At 37.6% G+C, this 26,942-nt stretch overlaps 2 protein-coding genes across 26 annotated transcripts in view; one reads left to right on the top strand and one right to left on the bottom strand.

Moving 5' to 3' along the window:
• The window catches only part of LOC119651124, a 413,254-nt gene that overhangs the window by 72,919 nt on the left and 313,393 nt on the right, over nt 1–26,942 (bottom strand). The window lies entirely within an intron of this gene.
• The window catches only part of LOC119651122 (probable multidrug resistance-associated protein lethal(2)03659), a 102,368-nt gene that overhangs the window by 16,743 nt on the left and 58,683 nt on the right, over nt 1–26,942 (top strand). For all 6 annotated transcript variants that reach the window (XM_038054502.1, XM_038054501.1, XM_038054499.1 and 3 more), the window contains one exon: nt 22,334–22,647. In XM_038054502.1, coding sequence (XP_037910430.1) covers nt 22,568–22,647 — 80 coding nt within the window. In that variant the 5' untranslated portion in view covers nt 22,334–22,567. The remainder of the gene's footprint in view (nt 1–22,333; nt 22,648–26,942) is intronic.

Genomic DNA, 26,942 nt, shown 5'->3' with positions numbered 1-26,942 from the left:
ACATGTGAACACCCCTTTAAAGGACCATGGTATTCGGTCTGGGAAAAAATATAATCCTCCTTAAGCTGCTATTGTGTTCATCACTTCTAGATATAAAATCGTCTACTTGTGACTGCAATTAATTCAACGGTTTCATGTAGAACCTCATTAATTTCCACTGATAACCGACTTCTCAAGTATTAAGAACTTTAAATTGTGGTGTTGCTATTACTTTCAGACACTTTTCCATTCTAGAGGGCGCCATTGGTCCATTATATTCGCAAACCGGTTCATTAAAGCAAACAAAGAAGAAAGAAAGAATCCCAGCTCTATCCTTATCCAGAGGTAAAAATATGGTATAAAGCTTTATAATAGAATATTGAAAAAATGCTGAACTGGAAATGGAAAAGTCTAAATTTGAAATGGAAAATTTTGAAATCCACTTGAAAAAGTCTAAAATTAGTTTGCGAGTTTCTGAAAATAGTTCGAAAAATTCTGAATTTGACTTCCAAAACATATCTTCTTACAAGGACATGACAGGGTGCTAACATTTGTCCGGATTTTTCAACGTTATTTTCAGATGTCAAGAGAATATTTTTGAATACATCTTGAAATTAATTCTAATTCTAGGAAAGACTTTGAATCCAATATTTTACTTTTATTTTAGAATATGGATTCAAAAGATTGTTACAAAAAACAACTACTGGAGATAAACCACACGGTGGGATTGGCACACAAAACTGTCTATTACCGAAAACTATGCAATAAAGCAATGAAAATAACAGATTAGCATAGCTAAATGACGCAACCAGATGGAATTCTTGCTCATTTGATACAAACGAGGACTTGTCACCATACACTATATATTTTTGATAACATATAAACTTTTGTTTAATTCAAAAATAGGTCCGATGCTGGGGGAATATAGCACCGACAAACGTTTGAGAATTATCGCTACAGATAAGTGAATTAACGTGGTGCGGCATATCTGGATTACGAAATTGGAATTTTATAGCCCGAAAAGTGACGTTGATTTCGAACAATTGCATTATGTTTAAAATAGACAGTTGCTGGCTTTGCATGATGCGATGAAATCAAAGTTCACAAAGTACGGCGCCTAGAGAATCTTTCCTATGAGTATGTATACAAACTATCAGTGATATTTGTTGACATCATTTTTCAAGGAAAATAACATGGTCCGCGCATCGGCTCCCGCCCTTTTCGACGTAGTAATTATTACTTAATATAGGAAATGTACTTCTAGCTGAACAATATAATTACCGTTGTTCTGGTCTATAGACTTAACTATCCCTCCGTGGCGCAAATTGAATTTTCGGTCTGCTTTTACCATCCTGAAGAGTTTGTTTTGCCACCCCATTGATAACGCACTTCCTAGTACTACCATTAAGAGAACCTGCGGATTTGCCTTGAATGATTCAGTCCAATTAATTTTCAATATATTAAAATGCATCGGAGCAAATTACTCAGATTTAAGGCTTTAGATAAACAACGAATTCACAGTGCTAGTTCTGTATACCAACTTATATGTAATACTAGAATGGAACAGCGTCAGCTTTATATTCAGTATTCACGAGTGGCGTTCAGCTTTAGGCCACTCACTAAATAAATAGCATTACTTACTTTTGACTTCGTGAGACAGTAAGCAGATGCTGTAGCATACCTAAAGTGTCTGGTATTTTCCATTGAATAGTGAAAGAGGCACCAGGAAATCGTGTCACACCTACCATACCATACATAAATCCAGATGATTCAGCGCTAAAGTAAGTAGCTAGTGTCTGACATTTGAAAAGGATTCTTGTCGCCCTCTGAACTTTTCCTTGTCTTTCAAATGGTGCAGATTAAAGTATGTGTACTTCATATGTGCCCCAAGCGAGTGATGAATAAACGATCAACTCGAGTCAGTTATTGCCAACCTGGCCCACAGAGCACCATTCTTTTGCAGAAGAAGCTATATTATCTGCCGGGATGTCTTTGTTTGTTACTTCACTAACCAGTTAAAACAAGTGGGTAGGGCCCTCTGCACTTCGATCCCTCATATGCCCTTTTCCAAACCAAGTTAGTGTTAGTAGTAGCTACCGAGATCCGAAAAGCAACGCGCTGAATGTGATAGTTATATTAAAGTTGTCTCATGTCTCTGCCGGTGTTCACCGTCAAACACGTTCTCGTTATTTTTTCTTGTTTTTATCATGGAAACTGTCATCGAGGGCATCTAGTATCCAGCACACTACACACTGGTCTATGCAGATGTTTTCTTGGCATCTCATAACAAAGTATAACAAAGGTTTTGTCTTGCATCAGTCGAGAAATACGTAAAGGAGAAGCTCGCCATCAATATAGGGTTATATCGTGCTGACAAAAACATCGAAATTGAATCGACCTGTCATGCCGGCATTTACTCAAATAGAAATTATAACAGCACATTATTATTATATTAAACTAATTTATTGAAGACCCCCCTCTTAAAGTCGACCTAGAGTAACAGGCATACGCAAAATGGAATTGCAACCGCAATCATATATGTTATAAAATAGAACCTCATATTAGAAAGTTCGGTGGAAATCCTGCTGCTGTTAAGAAAGTTGTAGTGAGCAAAAAATTGTGTTTCTCGCAAATTTATTGTACGCTAAGATATCATATGAACGTAGAATATTGGTACCATTTTATAATGACGTGCCTGTCTTGCGTAATACATATTACATTAAGAGCTTTGTAAAAATGGAACCATCCAGAAAACAAATATTCTATAGCTTCGAGCTTCCCGTTTCCAGCTTATTTCACGCTCCAGCTTCTTCACGTTCCACAGGTAAAATACTGTCGGCCACCCACAAAACGGGTGCACATAGCCGCTATGAATGTAGATCTCCATACAGCTGATCTACACGTATGCTTGCATATAGCCAAGCTAGGTACATGTCCATCCGCATAGAGTCAATTTATATGCAAATCCACACGTCGTTCAATAACGCCTCTATTGTTACGCGAAACTGGCGCCATACACGTTCAGTGACAGCAGCGGATGTTATATTTTCCCGAATTGTAGCTTTTGGTGTCTCCCAAGAAGTTTATGCTCTTCTCTTCTACAGTTTACTTAATATTCTAAAATTGAACTATGTTTATAAATATATATAGATAGGTAGCGAATAGAAATTATAAGTGGGAACCCTGAAGCGATAATTAATATGACCATTTGCTAGCCAGACGGTTAGAAACATAATATCTTCTCCACTCTGGAGAAAGTAAAATTTGGCAACAATATCGCAGAAAGCAGGAAGGATTCATTTTGCGTCTATCAAGAGCGATCGACAGAATATTTCGATGTATCTAATCTTCTTCTACACCTATACCCTTTCAGTTTGCGTAAAACTATTATTCTAGCAGTTTGAATACATTTCATTTTAGAACAAATCGGAACTCAGAAGCTCGGCGCTTCAGGCATGAAAGGTTTCGTTTATTTTTCATGTAAGAATATTTGGGAACACAATGTCTCGTAGCGTATATTCGTTGCATATACCCGATATTGAATTCGACGTGGTACTAACATGTTATCGGCTGGGCAGTGGGATTTTAACGTAATAGAGACAACTTTGACTAATTTTGTTACTAATATTAATATTCCCACCAAACTTAACAGTGTGTTGCTTCATGTCAAAGCCTGTACTACTGCAAGGATGAACTTAAGGGAAAATTCTCAAAATATACTAATATACTATTATTGACTTTGTAAGCAAATATCGGAACGGGGAGTATTTTGGGGGCTGGATGCCATGTACACGGACCACCACATTCTTTTTTTTTCAGATTTTTCGGTTAGGTAGTTTCTGAGAATGAGTCCTTGAAGTAATTGACTTCTTTGCACTAATCCCATTCGCAACTAATGTCAAAACTATGATAATACCATGCTTCTGAAAGTACTAATAGAGTCTTTTCCTTTGATTCCCCACATGGATATATTCGATGGGAAAAAATATTCCCCCCCTACTGTGGGTTTGGATTCAATCTAGAACAATGTAATTCATCGCATGCGTTGGGGTTCACAGTTCCAATTTTTCTGCCGAATTTCGTATCAATAGGTATAACCATTTCTGAGAAAAGTGCGTGTGATAGACAGGCAGATAAACAGATAGACAGACAGAATAAAGCTCTAAAAATGGAGATTTTACATATAGCGCCCAACGTGGGGCTCCAAAAGAGTAAGTTTCGCAGAAGTGGAACATGTGTATTCCAGCTCAAAACTTCGTTTTGGTAATCGATGGATAGGGTCAATCTCTCAATTTCTTGTTCAGTTAAGGTTTATGTACATTTGATTTGTTTTCATAAATTCAATGATTGCACGCCAAACAGTAGAGTTTTCTTTTTCTACTTTTGCTATTTTACCACTCATGGCTTTCTTTGTTTTTTTTGATTTTGGATTAAAAGAAATGTGTTTTGAGGTTTGCAGATTGCAAAATGCGTGAGTACCGAGTCAAAATGTGCCGTCTTAAAGTGAGACAGGGCTCATTTTAGGTAACTATCCAAGCCAATAATATGATAAAAATCAGGGTGATTCGTTTATATGAAATCTAGGACTTGAAATATGTCCCATAGTGATACCTGCCCAAATAAATTTACTAATAGTTTTTTACCAGCTTTTAGAAATTAACTGAAAACCTCCTTGAGTTTACTTCAGGAATACTAAATGCAGAAGCGAGAAGAAGAAGAAGAAGAAGTTTCATAGAAAGCCGGTATCAAAGTAAGAGCAGTTTAAACGTATCAATTTCGCGTGAATTTGCTGCATCTAAAGCCAAATAAGATGCTCACGTCATAATTAAAGAGGATAGTTGACATTTGAGTGAAATCTTAAAATTACATCTATCTTCTTCTTCCCAGCCCGTTTTAAGGTTTTGTCTAAAGCTTCTCCTTTAACTAATCTGACATTTTTAATGCTAGCGATAAACATTTTGCAATAAATTCTTTTTCCAGCTATTTGCACAACGTCCATTCGTTTTCTTTCACAGTCTTCAATTGTTTTCGCAGCTCCTAGACCACAAGCCTTAGTACCATTTTCGACGAATTTATTGTTCTTAAGCCAGGCATCCACGTACAGTTTTTATCTGAAGAATCCGCGTTTGCCCGCGGCCGTAACGTGGATGGGATGCAATTGTCTGTCATTTTTGACTGTTCTGGCGGCCGGTGATCGAATGAAAAATGATTCGGCTAAGTGGCCAGATATGTTTTTTTTTTAACTGTGTGTCAAGATTTCATTTTTTAGGCAAGTCAGCGGGAGTTTTATGGGCATCTTTATCGTTAGTGAACATTTTTAAGTTTTTATATAAAACAAAACCTTATTAAAATCGGTTTACTGTCTGTCTGTCACACGAATTTTTATCGGAAACGGTTATAGCGATTGACACCAAATTTGGTGGAAAGGTGGGAACTATGAACGCCCACGCATTCAGTGAGTCACATAATTCTACGTCGGATTTGAGGGTGGTTCCTATACATGCAGAAAGGGAGTGTAAATTTTTTCCTACCAAATATAGTCGTGTAGGTTATCAAATGAAAGATTTCGATAAGTACTTTGCGAAGTTCTGAGATTTGATGGAAAGATAGAGAGTTCTTTCGCGGACCAATTCACAGAAACTACCCAACCGAAAAATCTGAAAATCAGAAAACTTATACTATATGGTGTCTAGGCTTCGAAATACCATCCATACCGATATCTGTTAAAATAAAGTTAGTAATAGTATTTTACTACAATTTTTAGTAATTGGCTGCAAAACCCCCCTTAGGTATGCCCTAGAATAATGAAACGGCAGCAAATTATGGTATAACATAGAGCATGATTCTACCAATTTTGGTGCAAATCGCATTATTACTAACAAAGTTATAACAGGTCAAAGTTGTCGTTTCTATGCAAACTCATGACCTCGAATCCCAGTATCACGCGAAGGTGGATATTCTCACGCATATATGCATATATTACGTGCTAGGTTCTGATGGGACAAATGTCCACTCAAATGTTTTTATAAAAGAAATACACAAAACCGTTTATACCCGAAGCGTCCAGCTTCTGGTTTTCCGACTTGTAAACAAATGCTCACAAATAAAAATATCTCAAATTCTTGTCTCAACGCTTTCCGTTTCTAAAGTTGAGTTAATCACGTTACGGCTTGCCGGTACGTGGATCGTGCATTCAGTTCAACCGGTGGGCGGGTACATTGCAGGCTTTTCCGGCGTAACCGACAGGCGAACTGAACGTGAAGCTCGATATTGATGTTCAAACTTTAAACAAGTTAGGAATAATTCGCATTAAATGGGAGAAATGGTCTTGAAGTGGAACAAATCGAACGTCTTTATTGATTACAACTACCATAATAATTAGAACTACCATGCCTAAGTCAATTTACTTCTCATCAAGACCACGTTTTCTTATATTTAATGCGCAGGATTCGTAAAGTTTCCATAATTAAGTCAATCATTTTTACATGTCTTTCGAAAGCTAACATAATGGGCAAACTTTTGTTGCAGGCTTGTGAATTTAATGAAATGAAACTTTATGTGGTTTCCAAAAATGGTATCAAATCTAAAATTAAATAATTGAGGTGGTCGAAATGTTGATATTATTGGGCAGAGTTTTTGATACAATTTAGGAAAAATGTTATAGCTCTCTAACGTAAAAAGATAGAGTGGCCACTCCATGGTACATTTTTCTTTAAACGAGTGGTGCTATCCACCATTAAAACTTCTACCATCGTGAACGGGATGCCCTGTATAATTGACAGAAAAAATAAAGAGAGACGACTAATGGTTTCGTTCAGGACAGAGGCAACTCATCAGACGCTGCCTCACCTCTGCCCTGGGGGCAGCGTGACCGAAAGTGGCAATAGATGAAAATCGCTTATGGTAGTACTATCAAAGAAACAAGCAGGCAACTTTGATTTATTATTATATAAGTTTGTTATTAATAATAGTTTTCTACCAAAATTTCCAAGATCGTTTTCATTACCGATGGTATTTCAAAATTTCATGGTTGCAGGATGAACTTAAGGGATGTTTTCATTCGATCCCTATATTTAAATTTGTTTGATCTGTTATCGATGTGGAGGGTATTTTGAGGCCTAGATGCCATATGTAGGAACCATTATGATTTTTTTACATGTTTCGGTTCGGTAACTTCTGAGAACGGCTCTTTGAAATAAGTGACCACTTTCGAACTCCCACTCTCTATTCTGCAGCTGATGCCGAATTAAAACCTCAAAAAACAACTACACAAAAATAAACACAAACGCGCACGCCGTAAGCAATCGAGCAAAAATTAGCAGCAATCGTGTCCTTGCTTAATTCACTTTCAGGCCTTTGTTTCTATCGGAGTTTCAAGTACACCTTATATGGCTCTTAGTTGCTTGTAAATCATCATACGTTCCTCGTCTTTCAAGTTTCATGATATTCAGATGAGTGAGACACGCCGCTTTATAGGTAATAAAATGCTTATCAAAATTTGTTGTTTTCGTAGTGAGTAGTGTACTCTAAGGTCGTTACCCACGAAATTATAAATAAGCACTACAAATTTAAACATTAAACAATTTAAACTTCTTTAAATAATCGTTCATACTAGCGATATACTTCTGTACTCTTACTGGTAGCCTAGAGCCAATAAACTGATGAAAGGCTGTTTTCAAAGACTCCGTTGAATTAAATTGTTTTTTGCAAAAAATTCAAAGTCTGATGAATATTGTGAATGACTTAGTATCTGCTTCTCTTAATTCCCATAACCTTTTATATATATATATGGTGGTCATTCACCCCTTGGTGGGGTATAGCGCGTCAATCACACCTACGCACTATCACTCGTGGTTACCTGAAATGCCCTCCACGACTTTCAAAGGTACTCGCACTCCTCCTCTACCATTGTCTGTCAAATGTCCTTGGGACCACCCACTCGTCGGGCACCTTGGGAGAGTGGATTCCACTTCAAACTGTATCAAATATCGGTGATACCAGGACAGGACTATCTCCCTGACCCTCAGGGGCTTAGACGAGTTAAAGTCCGAAATGATACTATTTCTCTTGATATAATTCAGTTGTTAAATCCGCTAGAATGAGCAACATCAATAACCAGGAGGATGTCGAAAAGTCTCTATCTATGGTACGAAAAGTGGGGAGACCCTACCTTAGATGGAGCAGTGGCGTACGCCAGGACGCCAGGTAACTATTAAGGGCTATACAGACTGAGGCTTCTCGTTGGGTCGTTACTCTTTCGGTTGATTTACTAAAATTAGTTATTTTTCGAAATCCTATTCTATCCTATACATATATCTTTCCCGCATGGAAATTTACATTCCAGAGAAAAAAACGTTCGGGAGATCCTTGATATTTTCATAACAACAATTACAAATATAATAATAACTGAATTAATGTATCAAATCCAGTACATTATTTCGAAATTAAGAAACGTATGGCCTACAAATTTTTAGCCCCTTTTTCCCAGTCATCTCAAAAGGTATAAAATATTATTTGTGATTTTATATCCTATTCTTGTATATGGACTTTATATTTATTGCACTGTGTATAATTTTCAGATAATAATTTTGAGGAATGTTCCTCAAATTTAATTCTTCTTTTAATTCATCATGGTCAACGACGCATGATTATAAAGACAAATAAACAAAATATTAAAAACCAACAAAAAATACGTAAACATTATTCAATAATCGAAATTTCAACAAAGAGACGTAGATATCTTTTCCAATTTTTTATCAGATATTAAACAACTTTATTGCCCATCGGTCATAAATTGCTATTGTGTGCACATCACGCCGGTATTTACTTATTTGGATAATAGCAATTAAATCACCTGATAAACAATAATATCCAGACGAACACGTTTGCTGGTTTTTGATTGATGTGGTTTAATTAGTACTTAATCTGAACGAGCGTAATTTTATGCCCGTGTACAAATCGAATAATTGCATTTGCTGCGAAATGAACTCAGTGTATCTCATCCTGATTGATAATCCTGGCAATATAAATACGTTATAATGAAATAGGCAATCAATTTCGATTTCGAATCTCTTAAATTTTCAAGGTGAAGGTTTGAAAAAAACACAATTGGTTAATATCAGGTGACTCGTGAGCCCGCTTATTTACATCCAAAGGGTAGAAACTAATTTGAGATTATCTAATTTGGTATTCTATGGAGAATCATCAGACCGCAATATGCGTACGTGGCTATGTAGGGAATCCTGGCCTCAGTTCAGCGTGGAAGCTAATAACCAACAGTCGGCAGAGGGAGTGGTATTAACAGCATCACGCTGAACTGCTGGCAACATTTTCACTACTCGCCGAAGTGCTTTTCTTCACCGTCCGAAAGCAATCTCCGCTGATGTTTGGGATGAATTCCAAAAAGCGTGTATAGAATTCTTGGAAGTGAATCTTTTGCATAAACCAGGTATTCCCAGGCTCTAAGCTTGTCCATTCTATCTCAAACGAATTATGAGATTGCGTATCGGTTGTGTGGTGGTAAGTCGCTACCTATCCGTTGACCTAAAGATTTGTCTTGGTGTTATTCATTTAAGTAATTTTTTCAGTTTGGAAAATTAATGTGGAGTATAGGCCCGATTGATTCAGGCTGGACCATGCTAGGCTGACTCAAATCAGTACTGGCAATAAATTTCAATTTGCCAGAACACTAGTAGTTGGTCTTCTGGACACATTCAAACGGAAACTTCCCGTCGTATGCGGTCGTTTGCGACAGTATGGAAAAAGTTACTCAAGACATGTTCAGAATGCAACGTACGTAAGGGATCAATGGAGATACTTCAGATCATTCAACAAATCTCAACCGAGGAAACAGCGCAGTTCTCGGCAATGCACGCTAAGCACTATTGGGATGTACTTTAGGGGTTACAGGGGTTACAGAGCGTGTATTTCCCCTGCTCAGTCCTTTTGTGGAGTACATAGAATACATTAAATAGCATAAACGGCGTTATTAATCGGCCGGAAAAATTTCAACCCTTCTTCACTGAAGGATTACCTACCTTGTCTCTAAAAAGGGCAAGGTAGAGGACTTACTGGACGAAAGACAAATTACTTGGTTATTAATCCTCTACAAATTCATAAGAACTTATTAGCGGAAAGATCACGCGAACCATGAGACGAATAACTCTCCGTCCAAGGAGCAGAAATGCTGAAAATTTGGAGCAAGGAGCTGCGAAGAACTATTTATTGCCGACTCGGTAGTTGTAGGAGAGCTCACTAGAGGCCAACAAAATTCTCTAGTTGCTACCTCGATTACGTCAAGCCCGTCAGGGTCTCTTATACCTGATTCTTACCTCCATATACAAGCTGTGCTCGAGGAAGACTTCTATAAATATCTAGCAATTCAGTAAGGAGCTTATGCTCCGGTTTGAAATCTGAAGGATTTTCTTGTGTCTAGCGGATGAATCCCACCTGACCATCCCGGGCAGGGTCGGCTGCGCCTTTTCGCTCTGTCAGTTGCCTGATCTGAATGCAGTCGCGAGGCTTTCAAGTCACCATCCAGCGTATCAGGCCATAGTTCTTTTGGCTGACCAATCTTGGCAAGTGAATTCTCGTTCGCGCTAATTACATGACGACACCATTGAAGGCAATTTTTTCGCGATAGGTGCAACCCCATATCGATCACGAATATATTCATATCCGATGTGGTCAAGGTGTGTTACGCCGCTAGTCTAGCATCTTTGTTTCCATTACTGCGAGACACCATTCATTGTCTTTTATAATCGGCCAACACTCAGAACCATAGAAGGTTACACGGTGGACGATACTGCGGTAAATTTTAGATTTGAGGGGTTCGCTCATACATCGATCACAAAGTACACCAGTTGTGGAACACCACTTTACCCAGGTTGCGCTAATGGCTGAACCAATTTCATATCGCATTTCTCCATTGAATGATAGCATTGACCCCAAATATTTAAATCGCTCAGTTCTTGGCAGATGACTGCCACTGACAGTGATCGGGATCGGTCGATAAAAATTCTGTTTTATTGAAGTTCAATTTGATACCGCCATGATTTCATCATGTTTCTCAGCAAAACTGAATTTATCTTTATTCTGCATAATCGTCAACTCAGAAGTTATAAAACGTCAAATATATGACTCAAAGGTTATTGAAGCGTTACCCAATAATCGACGTGTTTCATTCTTTCGGTGGGCACCGAAATAAGGAGCCAATTGCTCAAAGCTGGTTAAACCACGACAGAAACTTTGCTAAAGCCTTTTGTTTAAAACATTCGTGTCCCACGGCAAAAGTTCGGCTGCCAACAGTGAAAACCTTCTGCGTTGCGTCAACTGAGGCTTTGTCAACAGGCTAGACAATTTACACAGAAAGAACTCGGAAACTGGAGACTCAGCGTTTCAGGTATGATTGATTTTGATTTTTAAGTAAGAATATTTGGGTACAAAATTGTTTCATTTGTACATTGAGCATAGTATATATACGTTGAATACGAATTCGATATGATGTAATTATACGCGAAAGGGACTACTTTGACCTACCATAACCTTGTCAATAATAGTAGGATTTCCACCAAGCTTCCCAGTATGATGCTGTTAGAACATATATTATACTACCGCACTTACATTTTACAAATCTAAGATAAACTTAAGGGGCGTTTGCACAAAATTTTCGAAAAATAATAATATACTATTATTGACTTTATTTGAGTAGAGATTGTAACGAAGGATATTTAGACCATGTTATAATTAATATTATAATTTTTTTCGATTTTTTCGATAGGGTAGTTTCTGAGACTGGAGAAATTGCTCCTTGTCGGGCCTGTGAACTCCTCCTTGTTGCAACCAATGTCGAAACTAAAATCTGTTTCGAAAAGTACCAATCGGCGCCGTAAATTTATATGCATTAAGTTCAACATGCAGCAATGTTCACAGTTCCAACCTTTCAACCAAATTTACAGGTAATCGTTTCTGAGAAGAGCGAGACAGTAAGCCGATTGTTTTTGTTTTCAATAAAACTTGAATGTAAGGTAGGCTTGAAAGAGAGATAAAGCTTATGACAAATGTTGACTTTAGGCCAGCATAATGACCAGGTCAAATGGTGATCGGCGTCTTTTGCTGTTTCATAACGATTATCAAGTCGACATTGGACAACACTCGAAACCAAATACGGTGTGGCTGGAAGACTGATTTTAGCCGATCCTGCGATCGCTCAAGTTTTTTCCTAAAATGGCTTTTCAACAAAACCTTAATACATCGGGGAACCGGAAGCTGGACGCTTTAGGTATGAAAGGTTTTGTATATTTCTTTTATAAAGACATTTGAGTATGCATTTGTCCTATTAGGGCGTAGCACGTAATATATGCATATATTATGTGAGCATATCCACTTTTAGGGTGATATTGACATGCAAAGTCATGAATTTGCAAACTTTGACCTATTATAACTTTGTTAGGAGTAGTATGATTTCCACCGAACTTGGTCTGGTCATGCTCTTTGTTACAGCCTACATTGTTTCCTGGTTCTAGGATGAACGTAAGGGGGTTCTGTATCCAATTACTAAAAATTATAGTAAAATACTATTATTAACTTTATTTAAACAGGTATTAGTATGAAGGGTATTTCGGAGCCGAGGCACCATATGGTGGCAGTCTCCTAATTATTTTCAGATTTTCGGTTTGGTAGTTTCTGAGAATGGGTCCTCACCTTTTCAACAAATGTTAAAAGAGAGAGCTATAAAAGCACTAATCGGGACCTTTCATTTAATACCCTAAAATTTACACCCCCCTCCTTAAACTCGGCGCAAAAGACTAACTCACTGTATGCGTTCCCACCTTTCCACCAAATTTGATGTTAATCGCTATAATCGTTTTCGAGAAAAAAGCGTGTGACAGACAGACGAACAGATCGGCGGACAGACAGACAGTAAACCGATTTTAATAAGGCTTTACACAAAACCTTAAAAATGGATGGACGATGGCCCGTTCAACCGATCGCCATGAAAATTGGTTTATATTTGTATTTTCCAAAGGAAAATATCTTGCTTCTATATATGTTGCCGAAGCTCGCCACCACATGGCGTTTTTCTCTCTTTATGGGTAGGTACCTTTCAAACTCTATTGTCACTCCCTCCATTTATTTATGAATGCCCACTTTTTAAATTACACATAGTGATGATATTTTCTGCATTGATGCGTTTATTGGTGCAATATGCTCATTAAGGTCCATGTCTATAGATACATTTGTCCACACAGAACTGAACTGAAATGAAAGAAGTTGTCATTTAGCCTAAAATTTCTTATTACCTTGAAAAAAACCGTATTTGGATTAAGGTCCCTTTCCTCGATCAGCGAAATTCCTTTCGAAATTCTTCATTTTACAATAGTAGGATAAATATTATCCCTGAGTAACTACATATAATTCCTATATATTTTTTTTACCTATTTTCATATATTCGCATATGATTTGTAACCCCGTTCCGTAGTATGAATTACCGTCGCTGATTTTAGATGCTGGTAGCGACTGCAATGCTGTGCAAAGTCAATATTTGTGTCGTCACGTGATCCACATCAAGCCGGGTTAGTGCTGATGCAACAACTTCTTACTTTCTATCGTTGTTTGTTGTAAAATGGTTACTCTTACTATGGAAGCCGAGCAAATAATTGATCTGTTTCAGTACCATGAGTAGCCTGGGAATTCCTAAACAATGTCTGCTCAACCTCAAGTTTGAAATTCTACTATCGGTTATTGTTGCATTGGGTGGCAGTAATGCGGATTTTCCCAATAAGTGTATCTGATTGCATTTGTTACTATGCGGAAAATTTCAAAACATCTAAACCATTTTGTTCTTTGATAAATGTATTTGTAGTTACTTAGCTCTCGGTTGTTTTGTCGTTCGACGAACGTATTATTCTGAGCTCTAATAAAAATATGGATTCGAAAAAGCTCTTGGAGCAAATAGAATCACTTAACGCAATCAATATCTAACGCGGATGATTAAGAAAGAAAGTTCTGCTATCAGCGTACGGAATTTTAAAAAACGTCTGTAGCCCCTTGGATATTGGAAAATGTTTAAGATATATTCCTATATCTATCATATAGTCCTATTTCATCGTAAAAAAGAAAATGTCCCCTGATTTCATTAAAAATATTGCCACGACTTCTCAACACCGCAACGTTTCTAAACAAAGTACACAGTATTTACTTAGTGACAAACATAAACACTTGTTAGCATACCATGTCTATTTTCTTTATAAAAATATACAACGATTTAAATTTAGTTTGATAAGAATTAAGTAAATTGTGGAGGAAAATAGTCACATGCTGCATGTCACGTTAGTAATAACGAAAACCTTTCAGAATTGCTTGATCTCCCCTTTTTATTGGTTTTTCAGTAGTGCACCCAGCAACTCGCTTGCATCGGGTAATAATGTATAATTGTTATCATCTGTAAAGTTCATACCAAGTTCAAATGAATATAATGCAGTGAGAAAGTTCTAGGCGAATTGCGGTGTTTTTTTGTTGAGTTATCCTGACGATTAGTTCCATGTCATACATTTCGAAGATATATGTAAAACTGCAATTGCAATGACTGCTTCTGCTTGAAATACAAAAATGCGTTGTGCGGGCTGTACCAGTTACTACCATGAACTTTCTTTGAAATTGGAGTACAATTTGGTTAGAATTTTCATGTTAAAGTGAAATATTTACACAAATTAAAGTTTGTATGGAATTTGAATAAACGCTGCTTAAGCGAATACGTAATAAACTCTAGAGCTTAACCTTCTAATCGAAGGTAGAAGGGTACACCCTTGTGTAAGCCCTACGTAAATAATGTAGGAAGCTATGAATTACAAAATATTCTGAAAGATTTGCAAAGTTAAACTTCAGGGTTGCTTTCTGTTTGACAATTAGGAAAACCACACCAATACTAATTGAAGGTAAGATACTTTCATCTTTGGTTTTCGGCAATTTATTTAATATCTAAGGAGGTACTTCATCAATATTGATCTTACAAAATCTATTGGCCTGATTTTATTTGCATCTGGTTGTTATGTATCAAAAGATTCACCTGTTAGTTTTCCTATTTGTCCACAATTAAGTGACCTACATTTTTATTCCGCATTATAAAAAACACTTTTCAGTGTGAAAAGAGGACCAAAGAAAGTAGAAAGTAAATTGAAGACGACTGCAGACTGTGACAAACCCCTAAAAACCAACAAAGCTAATTAAATGAAGCAAAAACTGCCCTCAAAGTCTAGGTGCAATCCTATGTGTTATGCCACTGGTCTAACGCAACATCCTCATCTCCATTCACGTTGGGACGCCGCGCCGTTCATTCAATACTCAGAACCATAGACGGTGACAGAGCGGACGACACTGTGGTAAGTTTTAGATTTGAGACGTTCGTTGATACGTCGATCACAAAGAACGTTAGTTGTTTAACGCCACTTCAGCCAGGGTGTCCTAGTGCGTGATGCAATTTCATAACGCAGTTCTCCATTGGCTGATAGCATTGACCCGAAATATTTAGATTGCCCAGTTCTAAGCAGGTCACTGCCACTGTCCTGTTCTATTCAGATTAAATTTGAGAACGTGTTGCATGAGGCGATTATTCCATTTGTGGACAAGTTGTTCGAGATTATCTTCGCTATGAGACGCTAAGAAAACAACATCTGCATAATGCAGAGTATAGGGCGCTGGACTTTGGATGTCCCGTGTAACGGTGTCCATAACAAGAACCAAGAGGAGTGGTGAGAGGAGTTTCTTTGATGAGCACCGACGAAGACACGAACTGGTTTTGATATACCCGTGGTGGAGCAATTTAACCCAGCGCGTGATTTCTTCTGGACTTAAAACCTTAAAAAAGAGGCCTTAAAAAAAAGAGTACGGGGCTGGAAAATGATCAGATATCCCAACCCGAAACCTGAAAATAAGCATTTGTATGGCTTCTATGCTACATAATAACAGTAGATTACTATATTGTTTGGAAATTGAGTGGAAACCCCTCTTATAATTGTGCTAAACTCGTACCACATTACAATGCATTGCTGTGATATAAAGCATGACACGACCAAATTTGGTGAAAATCCCACTATTACTAACAAAGTTATGGTATAATTGCCTCTTTGGTATAAACTTACTGCAACCCAAAATTTTAATTATCAATATTAGACTAAAGTGAATATTCTGACATGCTAAACGCATATACACTACTATGGGCAAGTGGAACAGTTCTGCACACAAATATTCTTACATAACCGAAGCTGCGCGTTTCGACTTATTTGGAATTAAGAATGCGAAAAGCGGTTTCATCGCTTCACGTTGTTGAAGCAGAAATTTTTGTTCTATTATAAGTTTATACCAATTGAACAAGTGTTGCATGTTGCTTTTATACAATTTGTTTTATTCATCCGTACAACGCATTTCCTTCAATAAAATTTTTTTGGTGTAATCAAATTTGGTTTACTTTTTCTGAAAAGTTACGCCCGAACTTTACTCCGGGTGAAAATTAAATTGTGCTGTAATGGGCTACAAATGTTACTATTAGTATGCTACCTATATACATTAGCACTTATAATTTCGTCATAAAATATTTAATGTACTGACTACTGTAAGGATAAATAAAAACCGCTGTAGAAGACTGAAACGCCATCTACGCTATTATTATCCTGCAATAATGCATGTATCTGCACTATTAATTTTCAGTATTTTATAGTGATTCGATCGAACTATTATTTACGAGTACAATTTGCAGTCAGCCATGAGAAAATTTCCCAACACCGACAGAATATTAAATTTGACACACTTCGATGATTCAGTATGAAGTTATGTCTCGGCAGAAGATTATGGGTGTGAAAAACTAAGATCTTTTACTCCTGTTATTTTCCTGTATGCTTTAGGGGTTATTGTTCGGAAGAATAAAGAAGAAACTTCTCACAAAAACTTTAACAAGGAACGTAACAGAAGTATAGGGTGGATATTTTGGGAGTATGTTATAATCCTAGAATTCAAATTACTGGAAGCGAAATGGGATTGGTTGTATTACGCTTGTAGTAATTTCCCTTCACTAATCGAGCTTTCACTATCAAATTTAAACCTGCTGCTCTTTCAAATTTAAATCAATCAAGGATGTCTGCTCTTTCACTACTCTTCTCATTTGCTTTACATTTTTCATGGGTGTATCCCCCATTATTTTGAATATCCTATCTGACAGATACAAAAAGATATAACTATAAAAAGAATATAGCGAAATGCACTTTGCCATAAATTAAATTAACTTGACTATTTTGAAAGTATCTAAATTTCCAAGATGACGCCAACCCGCTTGCTATCTTTTGGTTCATGAAGATGTGACTATCTAGTTCAGATACACATAGATACATCAGATATTTGTTAGTCATGACATCATACACAAATGTTATTCATACCGTTCCAGCAATTGAGCGACAATTGGATTTCATTAAATTCGTGGAAGAGTTGTATCTGATAGGTTTGCTGAGATATATTCAAAATACAATTGAATTGTAGTTGATGCCAACGAATATGCGTTGAAATGATGATTGTGACGAAAATTGCTTAATTAATTCGTTTGTAAACAAGCTGGTTTAAATTTTCTTTGGAAGATGGAAGTGGATTATATAATATTTCAATATTTGAAAGATTTATGGATGAGACGTGCAGTTTATCGAAAAGGATTAATTAGGGTATTTTTGTGGAATGTACGCATCGAGACACAACGTGATTAATCAGATCTGTGGCATGATTTGAGGATTTAATTTACTAGGCAGATAAATTAAGTCCATCTAAAATGAAGAGTTTATTGGTTTGGTTCATTGATGGTCAATTTTCCTGGCTCATTGGTGTAAACATGTATTTCGTAAATCAAATTTCTGGCTCGGGGAGACAGTAAGGCTCTGAACATAGGTATCAAGATGCCTTCGGATCCACGAATAAATCTCTTGGGGTGCCTACTGAGTGTCTGAGCGAGTGTCACATATGTCACACATTGTATTCCAGGACGCTCTTCTGACTTCTTATGGCTTGTAATCAGCCGTTCCTTCTTTTGACGACCGCCAGATAATTGTCGGAGTTTACACACGTCTTGAACTTCCTGTAGTCAAGCTTTTTGGCCTTGAAGGGACGCTTTATGTTAATGACCACCACGATTCTTATGGCCAGAGTCTCTGTCGTGAGATTTAGAGATCCACTGCAGGATGGGGTATTTAATGTGTGGGGGGACTGGCTAAGACAGGTAAATCTGAGCGTGAGGATAATTTGTCCGATTATGTACATAGTTTCTAGCAACTCTTGGCGATTAGATTTTAACCAGAGATAAAGTCAGGTTGGCTAATATTTATTCTGGGCGAAATTTTGTGTATTAATGCTCTGTTCTACATGACTGCATTGTGATGTAAAGACCTCCAGCAATATAGCTAAGTTTAGCATTCCAATTGGTTTTTAGCTTTTAAACCTGTCAAGAATTTACCCCTACTCCTAACTCACAAGCTAATTTGATGATAACAAGTACTCCTAAAATTCTGCCCGATGTTGCCTTAAAGAAAGCATTGTTATAAAGGTGTAAAAGAGCCAAAGGCTTGTGTCTATCTAGGTGTTGTAAATGATAACACACTAGGGTGGATGATGGTTGGATGATTAGAGATTAGCAAAGTATATTGCTTCGTCTTGCAGAAAAAGTTTACACGGAACATTATTTTTCTAAAACAACATGGTACTTGTAATTTCAAACCCGATATCCCTAAAAGCGTCGCCATCGCTCCACCTCAGTCAGGGTCTGCCTTGTCTTTTTTTCTACCATAGATATTGCTCTTATAGACAGTTGATCCGACTTTTATCCACAACCGGAGAGTCGTGGTATCGCCCATAGGTTTCATCGCTATGTAGGCTACGGAATCGTCCATCCTTATGTAGGGGGCGAAAAATTCTTCGGAGAATTCTTCTCTCGCTCGCGGCCAAGAGTTCGCCTTTTTTTTTGTTAAGAACCAAAGTCTCCGAGGAATACGTAAGGACTGGCAAGATCATAGTCTTGTAGAGTTTGACCCTATATATAGGCTCTTTTGGTAGACAACAGCCGTGCGCGGATTTCAACGTACTTGAATATATATTGGTATGGTATATAATCAGCAAACACACACAAACCCTTAAAAACCACTTAATCAAGCTGCGATTATGGTACAATTTTTAAGGTTTTGTCTAAAACAAGACCTTTTTAAAATCGGTTTATTGTCTGTCTGTCAGATGTATTTTTCTCGGAGACGGTTATAGAGAATGACATTAAATTTGTTCGAAAACTGGAAACTGTGAACGCTCACGCATACAGTGAGTTACATTCTTTTACGTCGAATTTAAGGGGGGGTCCCAACACGTGAAGAATGGGATGTAATTTTTCTTCAACGAATGTAGTCATGTTTGGTATCAAACGAAAGGCCTCGATTAGTACTTTCCGAAGCCCGTTTCAGCTTTGACATTTGTTGGAAAGGTGGAGAGTGCGAAGGGTCGAAATTGATCACCTCACTGACGGATCCATTCTCAGAAACTACCGAACCTAAAAGTCTGAAAAAAATCAAGAGGCTGTCACCAAATGGCGCCTAGGCTTCCAAATACCTTCCATACCGAGATCCTTTCAAATAAATAATACAGTATTACTATAATTTTTAGTAATTGGCTGCAAAACCCCCCTTAAGTGCATCCTAGCATCATGTAGGTAGAAATCGCACCATTACTAACAAAGTTATAAAGTCAAAGTTGTTGATTCTTGGCAAATTCAAGACTTCTCACAGAATATACAGGGTGCGGCAGCATAACTTCCTTTTTCAAAACTCAATAAAAATTATTGTATGCATCGGAGAATATTTATTTATTTTTTATAATGTAGGTACATGTCTAAAGTTTTTATTTCCATTGTTTTGAAGATCAAATCTGTTAGGTGACGTCCCCCATTCTCCATACATTGCGTAAACCGATTTCTGGCGTTTGTCATGACTCTTGTTAGCATAGCAGGTGTTATGTTGGCAATTTCTTCTTGGATGTTGGTCTTCAAATCTTGTAGGCTTCTTGGATGGTTCACATAAACACGGAATTTCAAAAAACCCCATAGAAAAAAATCACAAGGGGACAGATCGGGAGAGCGTGCCGGCCATTCCGAATCGCCTCTAATTGAGATAAGGCGCTCTGGAAAGTGTTCCCTCAAAACAGCCATCGATGCTCTTGAAGCGTGTGCTGTTGCACCATCTTGTTAGAACCAAGTGTCCCCCAAATCCAAATTTTCTAGCCGTGGCAAAAAAATTCTGAAGCATGTTTACATACCGGTCCGAATTCACTGTCACTGTAACCTCATTTTCCTCAAAAAACCAGGAACCAATAATTCCAGCTGAGGAAATTGCACACCACACTGTGACTTTGGGTGAATGCAAAGGCTTTTGATGCAATTCTCGAGGGTTGGTGTCAGCCCAGTAACGCATGTTTTGTTTGTTAACCGACCCACACAAATGAAAATGGGCTTCATCGCTAAAAAAAACAATAGCACCCTCGGGAACGACATCAAGAAGAAGCTCACACGCGTTCATCCGAGAATTGAAGTCACGTTCTGAAAGTTCCTGCACTATCGCCATCTTATAGGGATGAAAATGAAGATCATCACGAAGAATTCTTCTCACAGAACGATCGGATAGTCCAAGGGCAGATGCGTGTTTGCGCGCAGAACGCCGTGGCGATCGCAACATTGACGCTCTCACTGCTTCAATGTTCTCAGGTGATCTAACGGGCTGAGGGACTCCAGTTCTTCCTTTTGTCGCACTTGCAGTTTGTTTGAATGTAGTGACCCATGTAAGAATTGATTTGCGGTCTGGGAGGGGAGCCAACGGGGCTAAATTAAAGCGATTCCGAAATGCACGCTGTGTTGCAATAACCGAACATCCGCTTGAAAAGTAAACCTCAACGGCACAGGCACGCTCCTCACTATTCCAACGCGTGATGGCGACTGAACCGTGTCGGGACAAAACTTTACAGTATCCCCTCTTGAACGAGACCACTAGCGCTCCGCTATGACATCAACTAACTGAGTGGCGCGCATTTTAAAAAAGGAAGTTATGCTGCCGCACCCTGTATATACGTATTACCGTATGCGGGGGGGGGGGGGGGGGAAGCGTCCATCTTCGAGTTTCGCGACCTGTTCACTAACAACCCACTGTCGCGAAGTAAGTTCCAAGAGGCCAGAATTATTTACAAACAATTTTTGACTTTTGCATCATGACAGTGAAAAGTCTACACATCAATAGTTACGCGACCCCCTTTGTAACAGCTTCGGCTGTTATTTGGAACCATATTTATTAGATTTGGCATGTTTTTTCAGGCTGTGAAAATTCAAACGGCCGTTACTTTTTAGAGCACTGGAAGAGGTATAATGTGTATAGTTATGCGCTTCGAACGGTGTATTAAACCAAGTATTTTTTTAGCATTGAACGGAAGAAGATCATTTTGAAGGGAATTATAAAATCTATTTTGAAAACGAAATAAGGATCTGTTGTGTTCATCTTAACCTTTGAACACACTAATATCTTACCATAAAGGATTGTGATATAAGTGGTACGATATGATCCACCTGGTTACGTTATAAATTTGAAATTATCAGAAATCGATTGGGAAACATAAGTAGTCAACTCCCGAATGGGCCATTTTGATTAAACAAAACTTCTACCATACTCCAGAACTGATAGACACTAGTAAAAAGTAATACTTTATAAATGAAAAAAATGGCGAAAAAGACATTAAAGGCTGCCGGTTTCGTCTGTAACTCCTCTCACACTCATATCCTATTCTGTAAATTTTATAACTCCAGTGCGAGTCATCAGTCGGATGCAATTAACACCTAGTATTTCCTTTTTTTGTTTGTAGTACATAAGTATAAAAAAACTTAAAAAGACAAAGAATCATACGATTCAACCAATACGGATTCTGATTTTATTCTTGAGAATTGATAAACTCCTGTGTCGGCTTCAACTAGATGACGGACCGACTCCCTCAAATCCCAAAAATAGAATTACCTCTGCTTCGATCAGCGAAGACCAAACAATTTTCGCTTTACGAGGTAAGGTAGTATCTGATGAGTTACTTCTGTCCTGGACGAAACTTTTGGCCTTATGTAATTCATACAGGAACTCTTTATAACAACCTCGATGTCCTGTGAGGAGTCAGAACTAGTCAGTTTAATATACTCTTTACCAAATTGTAAAGACAAATCATCTGTACAGAAAAAGAGAGATAAGACAAGCATTCTTCACTTATATGATTTATCTTCCTCATCACCTAAATAATGCTAATTTCTTTTCTTTCTTTTCAGAGCGGACCAATTCTCTCAACCAAGGACAACAGCCGGGCGATATAAGTTGCAGGGACAAATGTTTCTTCATAAAGATTTCAGTGAAATTTCAAATAAATTTGTAGATACTTTCAAAAGCTAGTGAACCGTGTCATAAAATCTAGTGTTCAGTGAACCTATTAATCGATTTTTTTCTTGTGATATATTTTTAAATTTTCTCAGTGATAGTGTAGGATATTGTGAAAATATAACAAAATGAATAAAAGTATAGAGGATTGTTCGAATAAGGCGAATCCTTACGATAATGCTTCGCTTGTTTCAAAGGCGTCATTTTGGTAAGTTTAAATTTATTGATTGATTTTTGTCGGCCCATATTATTACAAAAAGGACTTATTCTATTCAGTTTTTTATTTCTATATCCACTTTTTTACTATTCATGGATGAAACGATTTTAAATGTTTTTTGACGAAGACCAATTGCCGAAATTACCCGTTCTAGACATTCCGAATGAATAATTACGATACTCGATACTTTTCATTATGATTGAAATATTTGTATTCCTCTGTACCCCGAAAATAAGCTTTCGGTTCTCTACTGGCTGTGGTGATGAATTCGCTGCTGAAATCTATATTTTCTTCAGTTTTCAAAGCAAAAAGGGAGCACTATTTGGTATACAGATGTAACGTTAGGTGGGACACTGGAAAGGAAGTTACCGAACGATGTCTATCAAAAGTTAAGATAAGATAAGTTTTTGTCAATTATACTGACATCTTTGGAAAATAGCGCATTTTTATTCCTTACATAATCCATAGAAAAATATTTTAGGGAGGACTCTGGTAGTGAAATACTAGCAGAGGAGGTTTACCTCGAAGAAAAGATCTCTCCTCTCTCTCTGTTCAGACAGACACAACCATTTTCCTCGCTGGAAGCGACGGAGATTTCATGTTGCATTCACTGCCATTTGGGAGGTCTTTTCCGTTACATACCCTCTTTGAGCAAAACAATGGCAATCGTTCCCTTTCTCTTCAATTTCCAATCACATGCAGAGATTTTTATAGTACTTTAGTAATAATTTTGCCAGTAAAACAAAAATCATCTTAAATACAAACTATTATTATCAAAAAGTATTTAAAAATATGAATCAAAGTTTGCTCCAAAAAGCGTCTTTCTTCAATTCAAAGAGTTCAATCAAAGTTTTTTTTTTAAATGATGCTGCAGTGATCTCTGCTGTAAATTGGTTACTGTTAAGTCTTCAGAATAACGCAGATGCTTCATTTCTACCCCTCGGACACATAACATAGTGGGGAGCTTAAAGTAGTTCGTTACTGCACTAAGAGTGTCTAATACTTAGACATCAAAGCTGAGGGCTCTCTGAGGGTCGAAAAGTCATACACTTGAAAACCAATTCGCGGCTGAGACACGAATTTTGGAAGCCTCACCAAATTGATGTTTTCTCACAGAGAAACTTGTCGAATGTATGCTCTCCACTTTAACAAAAATATTGTAATTAATGATCACGGCGCCGTCAGTGGGAAAAGAGAGTGCATCTATCCCCATAATGAAAACCGGCTCGTTCGCGGTTTTATTACATAAATCTTCGTGAAAACGAGAGGACTGTAAGTAGGGATGTGAACGCAAGTGGTCTGACATTAATACCTAAAAACAGATGAAACACCGCGAACTTGGGAAGGCTCCCAGCCGATCGTGGAGAAGACACTGTAAAAGATGATGAAGCTTTTTGGGAAGGGAGCATGGGCGCTATTGCACCACTAGGTGTGGAAATATCCAGAGAAATCGAGCGCAAAGAAGAACAATCTTCGGTGAAAAATGAAAGCATGCGGATAATCTTGATGAGAACCATACTTAACACAACCGCGTCATTTTATACATATAAGAATATATTTATGTAAAAAACACAAAGGTTAGGTAAATAACCTGGCAGCAAGGTTGAGTTAAGTTGCAGGATCGCCTTAGGGGACAACGGCAACTATATATTTATATGTGTCTGGTATATTTGAGGTTTTGAATAAGTAAAGTGGGCTAGGATTTCTACCATAAAAGACCGAGAGCTTGTCTCCTGATATCAAACTTGTTAGCAGCGACTATACTATAATCTGTGTACAGGACTTAACTACGGTCATTGTATAATACTAGGTTCAAATGTTAGAACTGATCTACCGAACCCATGATTATTCGTATCCTCTGCCCATGTAAAAACCAGCGGATATGGTACTGTATGCAGAAATGCTTTTGAACTCTTAATGGGTTACTATGTAGGAAAGGAATTCCTAGAGAGAAGGAGCTGCTTGACAGGTGTGGCTGATATTTAATGTCGCTCAGTGCTCAAACGTCCCTTACCCTATACACACACCTAACTCATCTCATGCAACCTAACTCCAAGTTGGTAATTGGTTTGGTGTGTTGTATGATGTGATAACCATCGACGTTATGGAATGAAGTTTCAGCAGCTTGCAAAAGACAGTTTGCTGCATTCTCTTGTACAATGAAATCGAAAGGGATGAGCCTCTCTTGGTCCAAAAACTAATCTATCTCGTCTCATTTTACTTTGACTAAAGTATGGTAGAGGTCTTTGAGCCGGTATTTGCTTGAATGAAAGCCATTAATTGCCTCAAGGACTGTTGAATCAATATTTTGAATTGACTGCTCCTTCAAGATGGCAATACAATTTAACATTATTGTATAGGATGGTGAGGGTCACGTTCGCGCTGCTCCCGGGGCAGAGGTGAGGCAGCGTCTGATGAGTTGTCTCTGTCCTCGACGAAACCATTAGTCCCAATTTAACCTTTTAATCGATTTTTCATTTCATTGGCTATTTTTCTATTACTTTACATACTTCACATTGAGAGCCTAAACTTAGATAATGTAAATTTGTCCTCAATTTTTCATTGATTGCTACTTTTATGCAATTCTGTGCACCTCCCCATAGATAGGTCGGTAGAAGGCGAAAAGATTTCTCAAAAAATAATGGAATATGTTTTAGGACGTTTTTCATGAACAATCCAAAACCTTTTCCTATTTGGTAATCACCCGAGGATAAATCGGGTTTAGACTAAATCGATTTTGGTGCCTTATCAATTACATTACATCCTTGTCCTCGTCCAGGGGTCAGTTGACGGTTATGCAGCTTCATTAGTCTAATATGTTCCCGTTTTCACGCAGCTATTTGGAATTCTGGCTTTACAGTTTTGACCTGATTCAGGTAACAAACCACACAGGATTCAATAGGCATCTAAGAGAACATTTAACATAGTAGCGTTGGAATCGGGGTAGTCTTCTTGAAATTGACCTTTGTGGAAATTATATAATGATTCCGTTATTCTGGGCTGTCTATCTTGTAGAAATTTCCTGTTGACCAGTTAGGAAATAGACGGAACTTTGTTTTCTTTTTAAAGTTTTATTGAAAGCGAAACCTTATTAATATCGGTACACTGTATGTCTCTCTGTCATTCATACTTTCCTCAGAACCGGAACCAGAAGGGGGTTTCTTCTTCTTACCAAATATGGCCATGTAGGCTGTCAAATGAAAGGCCACGATGAGTTCTTTCGTAGTGGTATTAGTTTTGACATTGGTTTCAAAGGGGAGGAGTGCAAGGGTCCAAAAGTGTCAATTATTTCAAGGATCCCTTTTCAGAAATAACCATGCTTTTAGTATCTGAGCGTTCATACGTATATCTGCTCACATAAAGTTAGCAATAGTATATTATTATACAGTCTAGTCTTGATAATTCCACCTTGGCTAATTCGAACTTTTTTTCTGGTCTCCTGAATTTCTTATATTAATGATGTTACAAAATCGGGGATAACTTTTTTGGATAATTCGAAGATATTAGATTTTTGTTTGATGCTTGTAGTCCAGTCTATAATGAATATACAAAGAAGTAACTTTACCCAAACTATTATATTTCGACGTATATATATATATCGGGAGCGGCCGTTAGCAGCAGAGGAAAAAGCGGTATCTACCGAATAACGTGCAGTGATTGTAATGAGATATATATAGGACATACGAAACGGCTGATAACGACTAGATTTAATGAAGACATCAAGGAAGCGTTAAGTAGTGTCCAGAAACAAATGTGACGCATAAGATCATCGGTTGCAGCCCACATATTCAAAGGTTCAAGGTCAAATCTAGAGCTCTTACGTCATACAAAGCGAATGACAACTTTGTACGCTTGGGAAAGTTCAGAAATTTTGGGAGAAGACGTGGTGGTATTATTAAACACGGATTCAGGTAGCTGCCCCTTGACACTATTAGAACTCGCCGTTGTAATTAGCAGGAAATTAGTTTAAAAGTGATAGGATAAATAGTGTACAAGTATATATTATATAGGAATCTTGTCATCCTTTTTATTTTTAGTAGCTTTCGTACTGAAGAGGGGGGTAGGTTGCTCCTGAAATATATATATATACATATATATATATATATACGTCGAAACAAAAAAATTGTTTTTGGGATAAAGTACTCCTTTGTCTATTTGTAATTCGAAGTATTTGAAAAAATATTTCAACTTAGAACTTGATTAATTAGTTCAAATTTAATATGGAAAGAATCTGGAGACAAAGGCCAAACAAGTCGGGAAACTGGAACCTAGACACTCCAGGTATG

The sequence above is a fragment of the Hermetia illucens genome, chromosome 3 (assembly GCF_905115235.1).
Source record: "Hermetia illucens chromosome 3, iHerIll2.2.curated.20191125, whole genome shotgun sequence".
In the NCBI taxonomy this organism is placed as follows: domain Eukaryota; kingdom Metazoa; phylum Arthropoda; class Insecta; order Diptera; family Stratiomyidae; genus Hermetia; species Hermetia illucens.
Note: the sequence above shows the minus strand (reverse complement) of the source record. Positions and strands in the feature narration are given on the sequence as shown.